This window comes from Haliotis rubra, unplaced genomic scaffold, assembly GCF_003918875.1.
Source record: "Haliotis rubra isolate DU_JTF1 unplaced genomic scaffold, ASM391887v1 Scf144, whole genome shotgun sequence".
Taxonomy (NCBI): domain Eukaryota; kingdom Metazoa; phylum Mollusca; class Gastropoda; order Lepetellida; family Haliotidae; genus Haliotis; species Haliotis rubra.
This window is the reverse complement of record NW_025765381.1, coordinates 624,052-649,209: the sequence shown is the minus strand read 5'-3', so window position 1 is coordinate 649,209 and position 25,158 is coordinate 624,052. Positions and strand designations below refer to the sequence as shown.

The 25,158-nt window shown below is 38.1% G+C and overlaps 1 protein-coding gene across 3 annotated transcripts in view; it reads left to right on the top strand.

Annotated features, from left to right (window-relative positions):
* Nucleotides 1-25,158, top strand: part of LOC124269328 (synaptotagmin-15-like) — a 118,212-nt gene that overhangs the window by 77,940 nt on the left and 15,114 nt on the right. For 2 of the 3 annotated variants that reach the window (XM_046704337.1, XM_046704338.1), the window contains exons 3-4: nucleotides 3,268-3,416; nucleotides 12,216-12,426. In XM_046704337.1, coding sequence (XP_046560293.1) covers nucleotides 3,268-3,416; nucleotides 12,216-12,426 — 360 coding nt within the window. Of the gene's footprint in view, nucleotides 1-2,214; nucleotides 2,506-3,267; nucleotides 3,417-12,215; nucleotides 12,427-25,158 lie in introns of those variants that run through there. The other variant, XM_046704339.1, reaches the window with a different exon arrangement.

Here is a 25,158-nt window from a genome sequence, read left to right as displayed (position 1 = left end):
ACATTGTACCCATGTATGGATTCGAACCCGGGTCTTCGGCGTGCCGAGCCAACGCTTTAACCACTACGCTACCCCACCGCCCCTTCTGCAACATGTGTCCTCATGAGATGACTACTTGATTATACATAATGATTGCATTCCAACCGAACATTAGTTTGACCGTGAATGCACCAAGACATCACAAGATTTTAATAAGCATTTCTCCATTTGAAAAGTACAGCTTTAACTGCAATGGTGTGATATCAATGGCATGCGTTGTTATGCATATTCGTTGCTTATCCTGTGACTATCGGTTGATGGCAACATCTGCTTATACTGTATACAATCAGTACGTCAGTATAGCCTATAGTTCCAGGCTGTATGAGCAGGATCCTAACATAGACATTGACAACTGATATAGTCACAGCTTGCAGCTATATTAGCATACAAAAAATGATATTCTAAAGGTTTTCGGTTTCGGCATAACTCTATATTTCCTGACGCAAAAACGTCCTCCCAACAACGGTGTTTTGCTTTTGATGTTGGTTGATGACAACATCTGGTCTCACAATATTAAATCATAGTTTGATATTTCTGTTAGACCATATGGGGTTTGTCGATATTGTGTAGATCCGGCCAAACAGTTGGCACGGAGGTAAGTTTAAGTCATGATGTTAACAATTTTGCCTTTGATATGAATGTCTACAAACTAGAAAGTGTCACGAATGCAGTGTTGCAACCTAAGCGCCAAAAAAGAAAGATCGAAACATTATGTATTTAAATGATTATGCAATTAGGATTAAAAAGCCAAAATGGGATTTTTGTGTGCAGATATCTTAACATTTTTAACACTTAAACACAGTCACGAAAAGGTAGTGAATATATCTATGTATATATTTACCCCTTTGCGCGTCAAGTCTTTTTACAACACACCAATACACACAAATCGCTAATCACATTGTGATGGAAAACCACCAGAGACTTAGTATTATATTGAACTCACGGTAGTAACATCCATATCTTTTAATAAACAATACAGAAACCAAATTGTTCTAACATCTTAAAGTCCAATCATGTTTATACAGTATATAGTCATTTTTCAAACTGCTTTGCAAGAGTTGCAGAAGAGGCACTTATTTTCACTGACATGAGTTCATGCTGTGACCTTTCGTAACTATTACAAAAATACCAATGTATATATATTACAGTGTATTTGCCAAATCTGTCAGAAAGTCGCACATTGAGAACAGAAGTATTTGGTTTAAAACACGTTTGGAGTCCATTGCTCAACTGAACAGATGTGCTTTAAGCGGTATTGAAACAACTTAGCGACTGTATACGTGAACCTTCTCACCTCAGAAGCTAATATAAATGGAACACAAATATTGTCAGGGTGTGTTACTGATGGATGAGTGAATGAAAGGGTAAACACGTTACACAAGAGCATGGACGCTTTTGTGAATGGATAACCACATTATATATGTAAATGTACTCTGTACATATGTAAATTCGGGTAGCCTCAGTAGACGACAGATCACACTGCTGTGGTATTACCGGAATATTGCTAAAAGTGGCGTGAACCAAGACTTCATGACACCTTGTCGCTCTTGTATGATGTCGCTCTTGTATGTGGTGGTTTAGTCCAAGAACTCTGTCGTTGTTCAACAGAAACACGATTAAAAGTGATATTTGCATGTGTTTAAGACACAAGCTCGAACAACTGAAGCATCACTATTTGAAAGTGATGTATGACAAATGCTTCAGAATCTCATATAATTGGAATCGTACAATAAAACTATTAAGTAGAGATTTCTTATGGTCATCAAAAGGGCCCCTTAACTTACATCCATCGCTAACTCTTCCAACACCAGTAGACCTTGGTTTCGTGAAGACTTAAACACGATATAAATATATTTCTTTGAAATTGTCATTACCGTGTGTTTGCAGATGGTGTTGAAGTGTAAATATTTATTAATGGATGCATGTTTTATTTCATGCTGTGTATCTACCTATGAAATCCATTTGATAGCATCGGCAGCGAGGTTTATAACCAGTGCGCAAATACTCTTGTATAGATTTCTGATCTTGTGTTAGTCATAGCTGCTGAACCACCTCAGTCTCTGGTATTGTGATTACCTGAGTGACAGATATATGCCACAACGGAATTAGCTAGCATCAAGCACAAATCACGTGAGGTGAGATGACAGGCTCGGCATGAGCTCCAGCTACAGCTTCATCTGCGCAGCATCCCTTCAACCTCGCACCTCCTAGCTGTCAATTCCTCATCAGAACATCGCTATAGATATAACAAATTAGACGTCTTCGCTTTGTGACTTGTAGCCACGTGACCAATTACAGCACTCGGGAGCATTAATAAAGAGCGTTTAGCGGAGACGTAGAGAGTTCTACCACAAAGTGTGATACGGTGCTTCTGTAGCGGACTCTAGTAATGACAGACTCTTCATAACTCACTTTTCGATTCTGTTTACTGTTCAGCGTCGACAGCACGAGGACAATGATACACCGGTAAGTGGTGTCACTCAAATATGTTATTATGACAGGGCCTATTATCCAGCTGTTGGCTTATTCCAATACCAGAATTAGTTTTAATCTGGTGTAAAAGTGTGATAATGTTGCTCTTTCAGAATTAATATGGCTCAGTTCCTTACAAAACGGTAAGCATTGGTAACCGATATTTAAACAGTTAAGAGCATGTTTGGTGAGGTGGGGTGAAATTGGGTTTAACGTCGTGCTTGAGAATATTTCGCTTATATGACGACGTGCATGCGTGTGTATGTATGTGTATGTGCGGCTGCTTGTACTAGCCCAGACTGAAGCTGCCTGTTTGGTAAACACATTGGACGACATTGGTACAAACCCCCCAATTTCCACAGATCAATGACAGCCCTGCAGAAGACGGCAAAGCATGAAGAAATACAATGGTAATTTACGGCGTTACCGCTGTCGTCGAGACCATATCATGATACCGACAGACCTATCGATTACTCATTCTGTCTGTTTTCTTGAATATTGAGCGGAGCAACTTTGGCTTTTCATGAATCCATTAACTACATCTGAATTTCGAGATTGTAAGTTTCTGACAATGGGGCCCCGGTGCTCCTCGGGCTAAAGTGGCATGTTTGAGCGATACTACTATGCTCCTGTCAAGTGTTTGTGGACTTGTAAACCAACGCTGCTGTTGTATACCGTGGCTATGAGCTGATGGAATAGGTTGTCGTTCGGGAAGATGCTCAGAAGGTACTCTTCACTCTTGCTCTTGCCTTGCAGCATGAAGCAGATTCCCTTCACTGTCCCCACCCAGGGGTCGGGTCAGAATTCCAGGAGAGGGGACGCGAGACAACAAGAAGATGCAGCGTTTGGGGGAGGCTCTGAACCCACTTCACCCACCGGGAAACGCCCGTCAGTTGAAATACCAGGTAAGGCAAATTTCGCTGTTTTTTTCTGGTAAAATTGTTGGTGGTTTTATTGACTTTTATTCCAACATATTTTCGATGGTTTTAAATGCTAGTAATATTAAGGAATTTCATCGTCTTTTCATAAGTTTGCTGAATGTGAAGAATACCTTTCACAGAAACTTCCTATTTCATGTAGCTTCAACAATGAAAGGAGGGTTTGTTTTAACAAGTCATGTTGGTCTGTTTCAAGTCTGTTGTATTCAAATATTTATTGTGGGTATTATTACCAAATGATCCAAAGTCACCATTACATGTGTCGAAACAATATTTTTCATGCACAAAAATTACATACATTTCCGTGACAGAAATATAAGCCCGAGACATATTCCTTATATACAGAACTAAACATGGAACAAAGAAATAACCATATCGTACTTATGGTGCTTCATTGGTTACAACAATGTTTGGTGTGTTAATAATGAAAGTATTCAAACCTAAATAATCCACACCTTAAATAATCCCGAGTATCGATGAACCATTTTTCATGGGGCTCAAAGGCCAAAGCATTTTGGAAAGGTTTATTAATGGATCGCTGAAAATCAGTTATGACACAGGTATCCGAGGAAGTGTAACCATATCCTGCAGTACATTTAGCTCCTGCAAACCTCACAATTTGCCCAGAGAAGCATTCCACATCACATATACTAATTACACAGGTGATATGTACGTCAATGTGACATATTTTGATTATCCGGAAATTAAGGTACATCTTAAAATCGATTTGTAATTATACATACTATTTTATTAACGTGATATCGATAACCTGTTCCGCATGCCAACGATGCTGATCATAGTACATAGTTTGAGGTTTATGTGACATCACGTGGTAGTTTCTATCAGTACCATTACGTTTCATCGTCTTAAGAATATATCTTGCAACAATAAAATGATCACTTGGATGTTAAACAAACGTATTGTATTTTACAGCCAATAACTTATTCAGTAAGTTAGGTCTCCTCTTGTGCAGCATCGTATTGTATTTGATTGCTTTTTACGTACCTCGGCACGCGGCGTTTTACCAATTATATTAGACCGGTCAGTGAGATCAAACATATATCAATTTTGAATGCGTCAGATACCGTGAAATGTTATGTACCACTGGACTTGTATTTCCAAATGGAATAACTCTGGAAGTATTGAGTTCATTAATGAGAAATGACTCCCGGTCAACACTGACCACCAAATGTCAAGACAACGATAGCCATGATGGGCAGCGGGCATATGCAGACTGGTCAAGCTTTGATTTGGATCTGATAATTGCCTGAAGGACAGCGGCTTAAGGCCGGGATGACCGTATTTGTGGACAGTGGGCGCTACAGGGACAAACATGGTGTTTGTAACTGCGGGGAAGAGGTCAAGGAATGCACCCATTGTTGAACATGCGACGGTTATCAAGAATAGCCCGATTGATCCGTTGTTCGTGAATGTGACATGAACCAGGTGCATTCATTGAAGAGATTACACGAGCTATAGTTCAGAGGATGACTTTTAAAAGGCTTTACGTCTTTGTTATTGTTTGATATTGTATAAAGGAAAAAGTTTCCAATTTGCGGCGTGATTGACTAAAACTAATCGAGTTAGGAAATAACCAGAAAACGGATATTGACAAACTGCCCTAGTGTTGGTTTATTCTATAAACGTATTGTTTTAAACAAAGGCATAAACCCAATTTCCCTGTGAAAATATCATTTTGCCATTAAATAAGATCATCTTTGCATGTCTTTACCTCAAGATATCTTAAAGGGACAATGGGAAGCCGAGAATTCGCTGTGGGGATTTGCGTTCCTTAGGCACACAAAAAAACTATGATCGTTGGTTCATATCCCGGTTTCCTGACCAGCACCATGCCGCCGCCCGTGGGTTTAACCAAAGTGGTAAACATCTGGGAACTACACCATTTCGGTCTTTAATTCCATATCAAGCTTATATAACGTGGTACAGGAGGAATACTATGCAAAGAAACGTAAACCCATCTCTTTCACTCACTCTTACAGTGACTTTAACTACTGATTACTCGAAATGGATTCCATATTCCCATAAGGTGCAACTCTTACATCATATGTAATGGTACTTGTGCATGACATGAAACGAAACGTGATGTCAACGAGAGATACTCTCATCAAGCGAACCTTAAAATATCTTAACAAAATCAATACGTATTCTCAACGCAACCCATTCTAAGCTATTTGCAAAACAACCTGTAAAGGATTTAATTTGTAGAGGTTCATCTGATGCTCTATTTTGATGAATGCGCCATTACATTGAACGTATTTACAGCCACCACCGTGCTGCATTGTGCAGACTTCTCCGATTTGCTGAAGACAAGAAAAATTGCCTGTTTTTGCAAGGCTTTACATTGGACTAATTTAGATCTCTAAATAGAATGTTATTTTCTTTTGTTTGCTTTTTATTACGGAATGCTTCCCATGAATGAACAGAATGGCGTACGGTTTCTCCGTCCAGATGCACAATTAAATTCGATCAACCATATTTATTGTTACCGTTAGATTCCACTAGTGTTTTATTGATGAACTTCCCTCCTAGAAATGTCAGTCTTTTTCTTGCTCCTAATGTTGGCGTACTTAACGTCCTTTTAAAATGTCATATCTATATGAAATCTGTCATTCAAGCTTGGCATTTTATTCAGCTTTATACATACACAGTAATCAAAATATCATACTGAACACATGAACCAACCAACAATCAATAACAAGCGTGCTATGTTAGTATTCGAGATAAGAATTCTTTAATATGATTTTCTTTCGCTTCAAATTTCTCCATGTCCTGTAAATACTGATAGGAAACAATTTTTTTGCGATGTTAGCTTCTGCCGTCTTCTTAAGAAGGATTGAAGGCGACAACATGACACAAACTCATATGGTGCATAATTTTAAGGTTCCCTCGAGGATGTACCGGAGGCAATAAAATCTAATGAAATGATTTGATATTTGAAACACGGGCAGTGTATGGCACTGGCCTTATTATCTTCATATACGTTTCGCTACTCATTCACTGTACCTTTATCCGTGCCCGTCACACAGGTATACTTCTGTGTGGATCAATTTTGTAACTTTGCCCCCTTTCTTGTATCTACATGTATATAATATGTTTGATCTTCGGATCATCGTCTGGAGGAAATAAAGACTCTCTCTCTCACGGTTCCTTTATCCGTGCCCGTCACACAGGTATACTTCTGTGTGGATCAAATGTACAGAAACCACACTGAAACGTATTACACTTTTACAGTTGCATGTGAATTGCATGAATTTTGAAAGTAACTGTTACCTGCCAAAATACACTGACGAGAAAGAAGATTCTTAATCTCATTCGAACGTCATGGAATGAAACTGAGAAACACGGTCCATTTTGATTTTGTATTATTGTTTACGTGATTTTGCTATTTGCCTTCAATGTACTTGTAACGGAATTGATAATAACATTTACTTGCACATGTATAATAGCGTCATTCTTTTGTATACGCTGGAAGCCTTAAGGACAATAAACAAGTGATCGATTGATTGGCTTGGTTGGTTGATTGGTATACTAGCTGCAGGATCCGCTTGTACGTGGGTTCGAATGATGCTTGGTCTGCACACCAGCACTTGGGGGTGCAGTATACTCCTAAACATCAGCCTCCCTTTGGGATGTCCTTCTTCATCAATCTGACATGCCTGGGTTAATAAAATAGTCTGCAAAGTGGCATTAATAAATCGTTCACTCTAACTTTACCGCATCTGCCAATCAGAGTTCCTATATCAGAAGAATATTGTCAACATGACTATCATCACCTGAAATCATTATTGATATATACATGTATTGCAGTACCGTCACAGTACTTGTCCCAAGGATTGGGCATTGCAAAATATGCAGTATCTTCCTGTGCCATTGATTGCGTATCCAAAATGACACTATTGTTTTCTTTTATATAATAATGATAATAATAATACGTGTCCCCGATGGTCTCTGTATATTTACACACAGGTAGTGCATGTGTCCCATATTTGTTCATAAGAAGCATGTTTATCTCTGAAAAAAAAATCTCCCATTATCTAATAACGTTGTTTCTACAGAAAAAGGCATTTCCATAATTACCCTGTCTCTAATATGAATAATATAATTACATCATTCCATGTTCCCTGATAAATGGCCACCACAGATTGATTTACACAAAGCATTGATTGTTCTCTTTCGGAACAAATATAACTCATCTCTAGTGCCTCTTGGTCTAAAAATAAATGTCTTTGACGATCCCAGTTTCCACGTCAACCTGTTATAAATAGGCATTTAGTTCTATAACTAACAACCGGGTCCGAGTAAGGCACATGTCGAAGTATAAGAGGCTCTGTTTTTGAAAAGATAACACCCTAATACCTTTCAGCTGTAAATAGATATTAATCTACCAGTGTGAAACCTCTGCTATATATCTCATTGCGTGACAACTTCTCCTTTGAGTATGTCTTAAGATGACCTGAACTATTCTAAGCAGTTACATTTTTATCCTGTTTACGGAAAATACAAAATGCCTGTTTATTGAAATGTACTAAAATCAACTGCTGATAAAAACGAAGTGAAAAAGGGAAAGTTGATTACATTGTATATTTTGGTAGAAATTCATATAACTAGCAACAGTTATAACGAACTAATTTAGTTGGCCCCTTTTTAAATTTATAACCGTAGTTTGTTTTAGTTATTTTCCGTGACAGATCCTTTTTAACTCTTGTCAGTGCTTCTCATTGATTAATTGGTTATGTTTCATGATTTGCTGAAATAAAGCATATTCCAACTGGAATCAATATTCTACAAAATGGAATCTCTTTTTCGTGTTTAAGTATATTTTTAAGAATATTTAACATCTTCAGACCTTTTTTACTTTTATACAAATTTTTGAAAAGTAATCGAAAAACAAGTATTTGAATGCAACAGAGTTTAAAATGGGATAAGTGGCGGTGGGTTAGCCTAGTGGTTAAAGCGTTCGCTCGTCACGCCGAAGACCTGGGTTCGAATCCCCACATGAATACAATGTGTGCAGCCCATTTCTCATGTCCCTCGCCGCGATATTGCTGGAATATTGCTAAACGCGGCCTAAAACCAAACTCACTCACTCACTTAAAATGTGATACGATGACAGATTACATTTTGTTGGGATGCGGAATGGGAATATTTGCCATATAGGTGAAACACATATTAAACATGTTTGTAAGCATGAGTAAATTATTTTAAGAACTGAACGTGTGTCCATAGCTATAGGTTTGCACATATGTTCAAAATGTTATGAAACGTATGACCCATCAAATATCCACAAAATGTCAAAGTTGGTTTTAGTCAACCATACGTCGCGTATCCTTGAAGGCTTTCATATCTATGTATATTAGATTGGATGTATTAACCGCTGAGAAAGTGTTATCACATGAACTAGACCAGGATTCCAGTCTTCAGTGTCAGATTGAGATCAATGGGTCACCCTGATTGCCAATCCCACGACTCTCTGTCACACTCTTTTGATCTTTGCATGGTTGTAACGCAATGTAAATAATTCATGTAGACGTCATGTTTGAACCAGTACACGTAAACGACAATCTGCCACGTCGCTGTCATCGTCACCCTCGTCAGGTTTAAACATGGTCCTCAGCCGGAACCTTCATTGATAGCTTTTTGAATCGACTTTGGAGTCTAACGCTGATCATCATGGATTTGTCATTAAATGTGACTAGTATTATATAACATTGGCGTCTCTCGTCTCCCGTGTGTCGCTACTGGTCATATTGAATGTGTTTTCGTTTCCCGATCGCGTTTTCTTGCTGTCTAAAATATGAATCTTGTTGAATATGACTCGATAGATGCAGTAAATCAGCTACAGATCTCGTCGAGGTTTCTCAGTGTACGGTAAAATGGCATATTTTCTTCGAAATTCATGTGAAAGATACGCAACAGAAAATGAAACATGATCTGAAATAGTACGACAGCCACTGGGGCTGGATAAGGTCACCTCTTCGCGAACACCTGGTATCATATATTTTCAATATCATTAATGATTCCCAATCGGAATTGTACGAGTGAACGTTCTTATGATTAAGGAAATGTATTTCGTTCGAACAACGAACGCATTAATACGACATAAAGGCCTACAACGAAGCACATGTGATACATGTGGTCTCAACTTTGGCAAGTGTGTTTGTTCAAAATTGCCTCTGTAGACCCAGCAGAAAAATGGGTACCCGGTGAGATAAGTCATGTGACTATTTCTAGCGCCTCACAGGCAGCTTGGGTTATCCGGGGTAATGATAATCAGATTCTGATTACAAAGGCCAGTTATCAACTAGTCAGATGGATACTAGGCGCTATATAAATGAATAATTATTGTTTATTATTAGCTGGATGACACATGGCTTGTCTTTACATTTCACATGGTTGAATCTTTCATGACATTTAGCCCATACCTTTATAAAAATGATGATTTTGTTGATGATTTATATTTGGTTTTTTTATCATGAACATTATCCTCAAACAGCTTCATAAACATCATCTCTAGTATCACTGGTAATAACTGAAAGACACATTTTAGAAGACTGATAAAATACTGATAAGATGCATGCTCAATCCTTGTGTTGGGGCTGGGGGGTTGGGTGCCTCTTATAGGCCTATAGCCTTTCAGTACTGGAAATGCAGATCAATGCCAGATGTCCGACACCACTTACACTATTTACTTACTTGTCTCCTATGCACAAGTGGCCAAACCACGAAGAACCTTATTATCATGTGTAGTAAACCTGTTCAAAGTTCTTTTAATGGAATGTTAAGTAATGGAAGAAGGGTATTTCCTCAAACTATCAATTTCAACAATTTAACGATATGACGTGAAGCATTATTTCTATGTCGTCATTCTGATTGAATTATGTGGTGAAATTCACTGATGTAATTATTCCATAAGGCGAGTTGATATAACGTGAAAATTGAATCTCAGACTCGTGATAACACACAGTAAGTGAGCCGAGTATAGCGCCTCTTAAGTATTAGATATAAAACCCACCATTCTAACAGACTGCATTTGAACCAAATACACACCCAAGCATCCTGTTTCTGTAAGCGTCAAAGTGACCATGTATCCTCTGTTAGTGAAAGTTGAAACAACTGACTGTCACCAGGTATGTCCAACTGAAAGGGTCATTCAAGCAGCCATTCATACGGACGCGGGATCTCATTTTCAGAAAATAAATTTCTTGGCTCTTGCCACTATCAGCAATAGACTAAATAACAGTCAAAGCAGTAGAACTATATAACTTTACCGAAGAAGAACGCAACGTTTGTTCCATCAGCTGATCATGGTAGGTGATGGTCTCGGTTTGTTGGAACTGCTAATTGCTAAGGCTTGTGAGTATCATGGCTGAACGTCATGGAAAACTTACTTGTTTGAATGTCTGTTGTTGCAAATTATGGTAGCAGTGCATTACCATTGGCCATCGGCATCTTCCTAACGCTTAGTCTCTGAAAATACATAATTTTGATAGTAACAAACAAGCCCATTTAAATTGAAAAGGAGCCCCAGGGAGACCAGAAATGAAGTCAACCCTTAATATCGACTGCTTTCGTTTAAGAAATACAGGTCGCTCTACCACCATGTATAGTGTAATAAAGCACCTGAACCTGAGGAAATCTAGACTTGCTTTATTTATGGCTTTAGCACTGCAGATAGGGCTTGGCAGTACGGAACAAAATGTGGTTCAGGGACTGTGAGAAAGACTATCATCCTCCGTGTTCACTAGATTTGGCCCCGTGAGATATCCACTACTTAAACGTGAAAAAGATGTGTCAGGCATTATTTTTTCAAATGCCGAATTATTTCTGTTTATAAAGACATCTTTACACCAATAGGAAGAAGCATTCATAGAAGCATAGGAATAGGCACTTCAGCATTGTAGTGGTAAAATGTGGGCACCAAGTAAGAGAAATGTTGAAAGCTAATTGAGAACCAACTCCGTAAGCACAATCCCCCAAACCTAATTAGCTTTCAAATCTGTCCAGCCACCCATCGTAGCGATATACGGTCTTAGTTCCTTTCTTTCGTACCTATCTAATGTGTATTAATTTAAGTATTACAGAGAGTTAATCTAAGTTTTCATGATCTGTTCGAAGTCCATTTCATATGAATTATGAGTTTCAGCTGAACCACAATGTTCTCTCTAGAAAGCTCATGTAATATTATCGTTATTCCTCTATAAACGTTGAGGATTCTAATACTCCGTGCAATACGAGGAGTATCTTGTGTCTGAATCATGCAATGCAGCACATATAAATCAATGCCATTGATAACGCCAGATGGTTGCAGAGAGGCTTATCATGTTCTTCCACGCTGATACCAAAGGTCAAGTGTTAACGTCTTGTCGGGAGCTGGATGCATTCAGTGTGAATAAAATACTTGCCCCAACCTCATCATCACATGAAGACTTTGTGAAAAAACATAATCAACACAACCCTTGGTCTTCAAAGTTAACTAAATACATATAATCTGTTTAACAATTTGTTTCCCTCCAAGTCCTAATCCTGCTCAGCTTTCTCAATACACAAGCATCGCCCAGGTCGTGTTTGGATGTAAGCCTTAGTTAAAAAGATACGACGATCACGTTTAACGTCCGTCTGAGTCTTGCGTAAGTATTTGTTATCGACCAAGCCATGATTTAGTCCGACGTTTTCAGCAGCCAAGACCCATGCCACAGTTTGGTGACCATAAATAAGACCAAGCTGTAAATCTTTGCCATTATTCAGGTGCCTATGCCCTCGGATCCATTGACCCAAGCTTGTACAAAATTGCCGATGAGGATGATGACTATGACGTCCCCAGGGACCATATCGGCCGCATCTGGTTTGCCGTCGAGTATGAACGGGAGACAGAGAAGCTTCTGGTAACCCTCATCAAAGCCAAGAACCTACCCAGCCGGGTATTGGGGAATGACAATGGATGCGATCCATTTGTAAGGTAAGCATTCAACACTTCTGTAATTAACACTATAGTGTTTTTGCATCCATGGTACGTTTTATTTCTCAAAATCGAATACAGATTTATAGTTCTCCTTCATACTCCCTAATAACAAATGGTTTGCGTCAAACCGTTTATTGTCAGATTGACCTATCTCAGGAAAGACGTCTTGAAGACGGGCAAAGTGTTAATTGACCTGATTCAAAGTGTTTTGTAAATCTGTTAAAGAGGACTATATCTTCCAACAATCATAGTTCTTTCTTTGATGTTTGCCTTTTTGTGATGTTTTGTTTGACAATTTGTTCAGCAAATTTCCATTTATATAAAATAACAATAATATTTATTTTCAAGCCATACTAAATATCAATCGCAGATTCTTTAAATCCCAAGTTGTAAAAGAATTTTTAGGCTGTTTAAGAATTTCCGGTAAAATGCTCGTTTACTCGATGCAAAATCAGACTTGAGCAATAAATATTTCAAAGAGGAAACACACAGAACAAGATGTAGAGGAGAAAATAGGTTTCTTTAACAGGAATAAGCAGGAAATGAGAATTAGGAAACAGATGAGGCCTCAATTACTTTCCATCTAACACCTGAAGCTGCCAGGTCGTCGTTTATTTATACTACGGTCCGGAATAGTGCAAGGTTTCACAAGTAAGCAGTCATCCGGGGAAAATGCATGATTGTATTTTCGGAGAGACCTGTACTTTTGTGTAACACGTGCAATGTCATAGTGTCAGACTGAAGGTTAAATGTCAGTTGGATGCCCCTCGAATGTTGAAATGCTCAATGTTAGATCTGTGATTAAACTTGGAATCAAATCCTTGCGACCTTTGCCGGAAAATTGACATTTTAAAAGTCAGCTAATCAATACTGAAGTCGATTTAAGATACAGGCATGTGTAATGGATCGCGTTTGGGCGATTCCGTTGACATTATTGCAAGAATCACATTTTTGTTGTAGAGCAAAAGTAACTCAATTCAAGCTGATCCGCTGACCCTCGGTTCGAATCCCATATATCCAGTAATAATTATGATCAGTCACCGAGCCGCATATCCGTGTTCTTCGGTTTCACCAAAATGGTAAATGCTTGTCGTCAACACCACATTCGGCTTTTTTCTCAATTGTTGAAGGAAGCCATTTATATGTTCAAAGACGGGAAGCCCTGTGTTAAACATTTGACCTTGAAAACATAATGGCCTAGATTTTCGAAGCTCTGTTAGAGGTTAGATAGTCGAAAGTTAATGTAAGGAACTTACGACCATCTTAACACTAGTAGAGCTTCGAAAATCTAAGTCCTGGTTTTGAACACTTCACGGAAAGTACAATGGTAATGTTTGGTACTAAAGTACTGCCGGAAATGCTAGAAAATGCTTTTTGACTTATATTTAAAATTCAGAGGTATTACAGTTACTTAAATAACAAATATCACTTTAAGAAACATCTACCTAATGTAGACCGAGGGAATAAATTTTGAGACATGCCCTAAAATGTGTTTTTACTGATGAAAATACCAAAAACTTAGAAAAATAACGGGTAGTGGGACGTTATTTGATACAAACATTAAGTGCCTGTGTTACGTCATCAGTATGTACGGTATCGACAGGCGAAATTGACACCTGAGCACACACTTGTGTTGAATATGTGTACGTATAGTATACGTATTGGTTATGTAAGGGATCATTTGTGTATGTGTGTTTGTTTTGAAATAAACATACGAATTACTGTACATTGGAAAGATTCCTATCACTTGTGTTATCTTATCGATTGATTGTAGAAATGTGCAACGTTTTAATAAATGCTTTACATGTCAACAGTATATTTCATTGCAAAAATATGGATGTAATTCGGTCAGTTTATTCTAGTTGTGAACATTGGCCAAAGATTTAACGAAGTCACTGGTGTAGCTTCTTTAGAATATATATATTCTTCTTATAAAGTTTGTAGACCGCCCGTCTAAGTACTCCCTTGTCAAAGTTGTCAAGAATGGTTTTACGTCCCGGTTTTGCTATTGAGACGGTCCCTGTCTTGTCTGATTTGTTTACAATATTGTAAACGTGTTGGTAAGGCATACCAACAGCTCTACAAGTTCTGTAATAAACCCTTTCTAAAATAATGAAAAGTTTACCTCTGTCTTTTTCAAGCACAGAAAACTTATAAACCTTTGCAACAATTGACTGCAAATAGTTGGCCATAATGGACGCTGTGATAAAGATGTGCATGCATGACGGGAAACTTATCTATGAAGACTTAACATTTATATTAATATTTCTTCAATAAAGAAACGATAATTAAGTAAAGTAACACTAACATTCAACATCGATGTTAAAGAAAAACGTTGATTCATATTTTTACACCACCTGTATTATTAGCATAAATGTAAAGACTATTTCAGATTTCTGAAGTTCTTGTTTTGGTACCATATTGTCTCCTGTAAACTACCCTTTAAATGCATGGGAATGTTAATTCGATTGAAATAAAAATTAGGTACACTATAGGCGAGTTGATATATTGACAACATAGTACATTTATCACCTTTATCAAAGTATTAAGGCTAAAAAGCATTTTCTAACATTTCCGAAGTACTTTAGAATGTCTGCATTTAAGAGTTAAAAATAGTTAATGAAACAAAATGATGAAAACGGATTAAAACCAAACTCCGAATCCCTGATACCCCCTAGGCTCCGCCAAAGCATAACATTCACTTCAGAGTGGTCTTAAGTCACTTTCAAAAAGGAGGGGGGGTTCGAAACCACCACACACACACACCCACACCCACACCCACACCACACCACCCCTTGGATCCGCCAATGGTATGAATAATATATTCATGCGTGAGGTGATGATTTGTTCTTGTCTCCTCAATAATGAAACTGCATCACGTGGTCTGTAAAGATGTGAATACAGTAGATGTGAACTACTTCGTGTTGTACTTGTTAGTTGATTATTCCGATAGCGTCTTCAACGGACGTACGTATACAGCACCATCGCGAGCATGAACGTAAACACATCCTTTCGAAATAGAGGACATCTAAAAACTATTTCAAAACAGTTATTGCTGTTGCTAGCAAACGCGAGGAACCACAAATTATTTGCCCCGGGCGATTGAATGTTGTAACCGTAGCGAGGGACTTACATCATATCTCATATATAAGCGGCACATATTACGTAGTTATGGTTCTCGTGAAGGTTATTATGTAGTCGTTGTTAGCACTGCGCCGTTACCACACTGTTCGGCTCCACAGTAACTGAATGACGGTGTTTCTTATTTGCCAACGTGTTTGAGCCATCGTGTGAGATCAAATCGTTAAATGTCAGTTGACAAGTCTCCACCCTTGACTACAATGGTACGCAGGAAAAATCGAAAATCAGCCTCGATCAAACACGAATTGTTTCAATAACTAAATTGCTATTTACAGAAGCGTTTTATCTCGGAGCAGATGACTCGACTTGTCTTTAATTGAAAGATGCAAGCAGGATAGCAATTCTGGTCAATGTTGTCAAAGGTACAGTGTCAACACCAGCAATCACACGCATCTTCCGGGAGCGTGCAAAGTCGTGTTGCTACTGGCGCATGCGCACTGAATGTTATTAATCTTCTGCCTCCAAATATACTCGAGCTTGGGGAAGGATTAGCTTGCTTGATCTATGGATGTTAGTTCCCATCAAGATTATTGAGAAAAAATACTAATCACTTATAAAGGTCATACGTGGAATAGCATTAATCAACTCGAAGCCTGTATTGCACGCATGTGTTGCCCCGAGGGGCATGTTATCAATGCAACAGGCTCATGAAGGTGGAATTCCGAATTCAACGCATGGATCACGATGGTGGAAAAGTCATCTCTCTCAATATAATGTTCCCAGTATATTTTGAAGTAGAAGATTCAATTTCTCACGTTATTATGTATCGCGAGATCGAGGTAATACATTGAGATAATGATAGTGATGATGATGATGATGATGGCTGATGGTGGCGAAGATGAAGATGATAAAGCTATGATAATGGTATGATGGGGAACATGATACTGAAGAGGAATATGAAATTTAACAAGATACCTAAGTTTATGAAGATGGTTATGATGATTACCGCCATAGAGATTACACATATATTTGTATTAATGCTATTGCGAGCATAAGGCGGATATGCTATATGCTCAAGAAGCTTCAGTAATCCATATTTACATGACATCGTACCTTGAGTCCATTTGTACGTCAACAAAGATCATGTCAACTAGCCAATGAGTGTGTTTACATGCCTCTGATGCCTTTTAATCGAGCACCATTACGATAGAGAACGTCAACGTCATGGGCGTTGTACTCATGTGGAGAATCGAATCCGGTCCTTTGACGTGACGACCGTCGTTTTAACCACAAGGCAACTCTAAAGGCCAAAGTGGCATTTGCCATATGTAAAGGAACCTTGTATCAGTACTCATTGGTCAACAGTTACTCTTTTCGGAAGAGTAGAAATTTGAATTACAAATTGTAATTATGTTTTGCTTTTATTTTAAAGCTCTTAATACTTTCAGTAATATGTCCATGTATGGTATCTTCATTTACAACAATAATATCACATTTACCGCGTCTCTTAGGGGAAGTATAAATAACTCGATGTTAGTGTGGATGTTTGCTAGGAGGGACATTCAAGTGCGTGTCGTAATGGATTAGTCTGGTTGTTATCGGTACAAACAGAACCAGTATCCAGGAGGCGAGGGCAGGTCTATTTCCGTACCCTTTACAGGGAAGGGTCCCAAGTTTCTGTGATAAGAGAAAAGTAGGCAGTCACATGTAAAGTGCAGGCCATTTCAGACAACTGACCAAAAGAGACACTTTACGTGTAACATGTCAAGAAAGTCATTATGAACTCGAAGAGCATTTTGAATTATTCAGTTGAGCCTGTTTTGTATATACGTCCTAGATTTCCTGCTTACATGAAATAGAATTATGTACAATCAGGTCGTATAAAAACGCATTATATTCACGATCGTACATTTTGTTGTAGCTTTCATGGACAAACAAATAGTCCCCACACGTTATGGGGAAATTTTATATGCTTATGTTTAATACATGTTTCTTATAGTGCGATGCGTTTTATATTACCATGTTTTGGGGATCCTATTTACAAATCGATACTGAAGTAATAGAGTGGATTCCATAACATCATATCACGTATACAAATAACAACCCATTACCATTAATACAAATTGTAGTACAAAAAGAGCCACTCAGAACGTATAGATATTTCAGAGAGCTATACATTCTTGTTATAAAATCGCATGGCGATGTATTAATTTCCTTTGCATATTCCGTGCTACAGATGCCCAAAACCATGATGATGTTGTTTATACCAGTTGCTGTTACAGACGTCCCCTCCTCTCAGTGATTGAAATTCATCCTCATTGTAAGAGGGAATCTGTGGCCAAGTTCTTTACTTTGCTGAAGCACGTCCAGATAACATATTAATAAAGTTCATGCATGCTGCTCTTTTGCGTACGTGACTGCACTGTCACAGAGACGATGTCAGAAAAATTACCAAGCAATATACATGTATATAAAAAACCCTTTATGGGCATTGAAACGTCAGCAGAAAATCAATACCTATTCGTCATTGTTATAATACCAGTGTTGGCACATGAAGGCAGTCCTGACAGCGACACATAACATCAAATTTCATGCAAAGTGCTTTGCTATATTTTTATAACTATTCAAATAACTGTTATTTTATGCAATTTTATGTTTTGCACAGTTACTTTTTTCCGTTAGTATTTTGGCAGTAGTTCATAGTGAATCATTTATTAAGACACAGAGCCCCTTGGCGTCATATGGCCTCTTGACAAGCGAGAGTCTTTGTTGCATTTTTTCAGTCAGATCGATGGCGTTTTAGGAAAAAACATAGCATTGCAAAAGTAATTATATCCCGAAAAGTATATGAGTTAACCTACATCTGAGGTCAGCGAATGGCCTCCACTGACCTCCGAGAGAATCAGCTTGAGTCATAGGCTGATCTTGTTCTCTGCTGGATCACAGCGTATCTCCTCTACAGTCCTATTTATGAACACTGACAGTGATCAGATGACGCAAACATGAGTTATTAGTAGCTTGATGTCTACAGCTTCACAAACAACCCCAGATAGGTGGTAGGAGGCGTTTCTTCATTAATACACCACAACAACAAGAAGCGGTTCGTCCGCGAGAAATATTCCTAAATTAAGATATTGAAGCTATTATTGGAGTAATGAAAAACAAGTAAGTACCACAAATGGAAGACTACAATTGATGTTTTAGGCTTCGGATTTCAAATATATCTTGCCTAGTTTATTAAGTTTCTGTGCGATCAAATTCATTTTAGTTTCAGCTGATGTTGACATATAGGCTGAAAGAATGGTCTGTTAACCATTTTATTCCACACCATTTATAATTCAGTTTATGTCGCCTAAGACCAACTTTCATAAAAGTATCAATATTTTGACTGGCATTAAAGACCATATTGCAACAAATATGTCACTATAATTAAAAAGAATTCTACACATGAAATTACAAAAGTAAAAATATGACTGTCCATTAGTGCATGTGCACCCATTGTACCCTTCGTTATTTGACGAATCTAGTATATATAATATATGAAACGAATACTTCGATGGCATCACTGCAAATCATCATCATTGCAGTTTCAGCAAAGATTATTAATAGGTAACTGTAGGCTTCTGGAACGGGTTATTTTCGTTATAATGCATAATATCATATTTTGTAAACGAGCATATATTATGCTGAATAGCGACAGTTTTTTGGGTAAAAGTTAATGGAAACATATTGTTTTAATTTCATGAGTGATTGTTTGGCGAGTCCGTATGCAATCGTGGTGTAACAAAAATATATTGTAAGCTGCATAAGCCCCAACTCATTCACTCATTCTTTCACGAAAGACTGATCACATGGATAGGGAACGGTTAATAACTCCCAACATTGGTGGATGACAATAAACCGGAGACAAGAAGGTTGTAAAGCCCTGACAGCTTTATTACGGTTTGCGCTGGAGACGAAGTAATTATTTCAAGACATACGCTGTTTGAACAGAACGCGGAGACTTTACTATCGGGAGAGATTGTGAACATGTCACACGGCAACCTCTTAACGCGCAGTAACACCGACCAGTCACGTGATTGATCGTCAATGATTTTATCTTATTGTTTAGATCAATACTTGAAGAGCAGTTCCCCGATTTCAGTAATTTCTTATGTATGACATTCCGCCTAGTTGTGACCTCTGAGCCAACCGAGCCATTGCTATGTGGATAGTGTCATGCATCCAGTTAAGGTTGTTAAATTTGTTACGTTGAGGATAACTCATCCTTTGATTCTAGATACTCCATTCAAGGATGTGTTGAGACACAGTATGCGGAGTCTGATGTGTTATTAATCCGTTTTTCGATTCCAGCTATTTGATAAAAGTGTTTGCGTTTGGCTCAGAGTGTCTTGTTTGAATGAACGTTGGTAACAAGACATTTGGTTTACACATATTGTCAACATAGACGGGGTTTTACCTGATCTTGGTACTGGGAGACAATCGATATCATTAACACTGACTATGAAAGCCAACAGTTCATCTAGTATGCATCCTCTCTTCTGTAAACGAATTCCTGAACATAAACTGCAATCATGATGTTCAGTCACATGCCACAGTGTGAGGTGTGTGTGTCTGTGTATCTGTGCGTGCGTCCGTGCATGTGTGTGTGTTAGCATAGTGCTTAAACTATTGCTCGTCATGACGAAGGCCCGTGTTTGACGCCCAACATGGGTACAATATAGTTTATGGAGTTCATTTCTGGTGACTGTGTCCATAAGGTACTAAAGTACTTCTTATATTGAAATAATCGCGGAAACGTATGTCTAAAATTACGTATGATTGTTGTTTTTGACCGTTCATGTTTATGTAACCTTGTGATTTGCTTTTCAAATATTACTTATTACCTTCAACACTTGAGGAAGCGAAGATTTCTACTTTGTCATCATCATAAATAAATGCCTGAGACCTTCACCACTTCGGGCTTAACTCACAAATCGAACTGACACCATTGATATGTCTTGATTTTTGTTCAAAACGAAATTAAACCAAACTCACTCACTCTCAATTTTAAGGCGTGGGGGTTGAAATTAATGTGTTGTTTTGGTAGAATTTGTAACTGGGAAATGTACGTATACTTCCAAAGCTGAGTGAGTACGGGTTTAAACATCTTCAAACAATATTCAAGGAAAATCACATCAATACTATGATAGGCTTCATACCACGGACCCAATTGGGGACCGAACCTTTATTTATGATGTAATTTTAGTGATCACTCGGCTACCCAGCTGCATTGACGCTTGGACCGTCCAACTGTATATTGTAACATGCGCATGTAGGCATATCCTGGTCACAGTCACCTTTTTCATTTGTATGCAAAAAACATACAAACGTGAGCATACTTGACATGTTGAGCATATTTATGTGTGTATATTTACACAAGGAGTAAATTTGCATTATGCAAATGTGCACAAGAGCAAATGTTCACTGTATGCATATATGTTATGTTAACGTCAGACTATGTTCCAATCCATATGTCTGTTGAAGTTCATTTCTGAAATAAAGGCCATCTGTCATCAGGTCATAAGCAAAGAAAAACTTGTTAACGGTGTTAACCATTTTGATGTCCTTGTCGTATTGAAATATTTATGATAATAGATGGTCTCGATAATAACTATGCTTAAAAAACACCATGCTCATAAAATTGCGAATCACTGTATTAAAGAGGCAATTATAATTCACTCTTTGTTTTAACAACTACACGTTTCCAAGCAATGAGTTGCTCCTACTCTACAATGACCTTTCTCTGGGACGACACAAATCCTCTTTGGAGACAAGAAGTTCTTCTGGGTAACGAGAAGATAACATCCTTCTATGCTATCTAATCGCTACATAAAAGCCGCATTAGCCTGATAATATTCCATGTTCAGACCAGCATCCCCTTGCTTTTCATGGAGCAGTGAGCACAGGATGCAGCTCGCTGCTTCCACTTTGCATCACTTGTGTCTGTAAATGGAACATCGACAAACCCATGTCAGTGCCGACGTCTCGGGGAATTATATGTATGTACACTGAAGAATTGTTTATCACAAATATGGTCTTTTCATGAATAAATTACATGAATATAAATGAAAACATTCACTTCAAAGAAGTAAACACCTCTATGTATTTATATACAAAATAACCATTCCTGTATTAATCTTCAGACGAATTTGTTTTTGTAACTGTTGCATACCAATGCGTACGTGTGTTGCCTTTCAATCGCTTCCTCTGCACCTCCAAACCGCATGATGTGAAGGGTCTACGTTGAATATCATGAAGGTTCCTTTACATTCCTTTCTTCAGGAATTGGTGTTACATGTTAGACAATAGAATGGAATCAACGCCATAGGTAGATTGTTTCCAGATGTTACATCCAACTTCAGTGACAGTAAAAGTTTACGCCGCTTTTAGCAATATTCTAGCAATATCACGACGGGGGACACCAGAAATGGACTTCACACATTGTACCCATGTAGGGAATCGATCCCGGGTCTTCGTCTTCGCCGTGACGACCCTCATTGACAGTAAAGGAGTGATGTTTACTGTTACAGGTGTATATGTCAAAGTTGAAAAGTTTGGTGTGATATCGATGGTTCTGTCACGTGACGCTATTGCTGAATGAATGTTTTTGGCATATTGTTATATATTACCTTTGTCTCATCTACAGTGGAGGTATTATTGCAATATGTCCATATGTCTTACAATATATGCTTGTTATATGTGTACATGCTTGTTATATATAAACGTTGTTATCTGTCCAAACGCGTTACAATACGAAAATAATTGTTTTATGTTCACACGTGTGTCACAGTGTACACATTGTAATGAATGAATGCATTCAGCTTTACGCCGCACTAAGTAGTATTCCAGATATATGTCGGCGGTCTGTTAATAATCGAGTCTGGGCCTGACAATCCAGTGATCAACAGCATGAGCATCGATCTACGCAACTGGGATACGATGACATGTGTCAAACAAGTCAGCGAGCCTGACCACCCGATCCCGTTAGTCGCCTCTGACAACAAGCATGGTTTACTGAAGATCAGTTCTATCCTGGATCTTCACTGGTCTATACACATTGTAATACATCTACACTTGTTACAATGTTAATTATTGTTACGAGTCCATATACATATACAATAGAAAGGTTGGAACTTGTCAATATATTTACAATAGTAATAGGGTTGTACTATTGCTATTGTTATAGGCACTAATTCAGGACAGCCATCGTCCAAATATTTAAAAGTAAAAAACTATGTAGTCAAGACATGTGAGACTTTATTGTAATTATTTATATGACGCTAATCTGTATTCTATGTAATCCTTATCACTTCCGCATTGTACATTGACTTGTCAGCCCATTAATTACTGTATGTGACATTTATAACCTAAGTGGTCATCCCCCTTGGCCATATCTGCCATCGCATCAACTGGCCAAGGAAGTGCTATTGTTTTTTCTATCTGTCCATTGTTGAGTCGTCGCCTGTCCATTGTTGTCAAAAACTGTATATATGCTTAGTATGCTCACATCTAGACGGTGAAAGAGTGCGAGTCCGGTATTCCGACTGTCTGTAGGGACGACCACGAGCAGGAGAATGCTACTCGTAGGAAACGCCCTGGGGTTGAGCAGGAACTCCGCTCACCTCATTTATTCCATGTGTATTTGTTTGTCATGTAACTAAAGAAGTTTGAACTCAACGTATTCCTTCGTCCTGTCAACGTATTGTACGTACACCTCATCTTAAACATGAGCTATTTCCCCAGTCGACACGTATACCACGTGTTGACACTATATTACAGTATGAACATTATTGTTTATAATATATGTTACAACATAACCATATTTGAAATATTCCCGTATATGTGTGTCAAGTCAAAACATTGATTGCACAACAGTCTCTTCCTGCTGACTGGGTTCTGTCCTATTGCAATACAATAACAAGTCCAGAATTTCCAGACCAACTCATTCAACTAGATATATAAATACTAATCGGTATTATTTGATACATCTAATAGCTTGTATATTGCTACACTACGCTCCTTCTAAACATTGCAACAACGTCGTGCAGTGTGCTCTGTTGTACAGCGTGCCCTGACAAACGGAAATCTGGAAGTCTTGGAAATCTCAAAACGAGGCTCGGTCGCTAGAAAGGTTTGGCGGCCTGGTACGGTATTGATATTATATCAACCACATTGTACGTTACAAAAATACACTTAATAAGCGCAAAAAACAAATAACACGTGTAACCAGTACTACCTCTTCAAACAGGGGCAGTCTGTGACGTCTATGTTAACGACATGCTGACTAAACCTCGACATAAACATATAGAAACACGATTTTTTTAAACTTTAAAATTAAAATTAATTTGTAAATACCATTTTCTTATGAAACAAGGAATTGGAATTTAGTGTAACCATAGTTGTTTGTAGTGTCTCTTATCACTTTCACACGAGAAATTTCGGATCGGCTGAAAAGTAGGTCATTGTCTGAATTGGTTAATGAGACTCATGTTTCGGTTTGACAATATAAAGAATATTTTATACATCATTGTAATATATAGGATAAACACATGTGTAATATGTGTTCATGTGTGTTACATAAAATACCCGTTATTGACTTGTAACAATTTGTTCAATGTCCTTATGCATGTGAGTGAGAAAGAAAGCCCGAACCTAGCAGATCTTAAACGTTAAATACTTTTGTGAAACAAGCGATTACGGATATAAACACGGAATCGTTGTGAACATCGTAGGTTCCTTAGACGCTCATAGGAAGCAACTCGGCACGGCGAGTGAGAGACAATCTAAGCATACGTAGAACCTTTAAACCAAATATATGTATTGCTTTTAAATCGTTTTAACATTTCATTTTCGGTTTTATTTTTTAATATGTTTTTTTAACGAGCATTATATTTGTGTGTGTGTGTGTGTGTGTGTGTGTGTGTGCATTTTGGGTTGTTGTTTTTTTTTTGTTTTCCGAAACAACACTTCGTTGCTTGATGTTTTAACACATGTCACTAAGCAGAATACTGTGTCATTTCATCAAAATATCTAACTATAGTAAATACACTGTTATGCATGGTAAGTAGAAACAATGCAGTATGCCTACTATGTTTGTGATAGTTCAACTTCAATAAACGTGTTACGTTTAGACGAAACAGACCTTATTTCTGGTCCCAGGCGGCCTAAAACTATACCACCACCACCACCACATCTTGCGGCTGAGACAGCAAAGTTAATTGTAAACCAAAAGTCACTGTATTCTTTAATCTGATTGGTTGAAAAACATGATCGAATGGCATTCGATTCCCGGAAATTCACTGCGTATTAATACGTACAAACATCGCTCATACTATTGTATTGTTACGTCGTCAGCTGTGATGACGTCATTCAAATCATTTTGTGACGTAAAGTCTGAATGACGTCACAAATGAGCAGTTCCAGATGCTACCATGGGAGACAGCCGAAACGGCCGGCTGATGACATTTCACTGCTGTACCCATACTCGATGTCAATGAGTGCAGACACAAAAACGCGTGTGGACCTTTTTGGTTTACTTTTGTGTTTACAATGTCGATAAACATCATGTGTAGGCCAATTTCCGGTGTTATTGAGTATTTGAAGCCC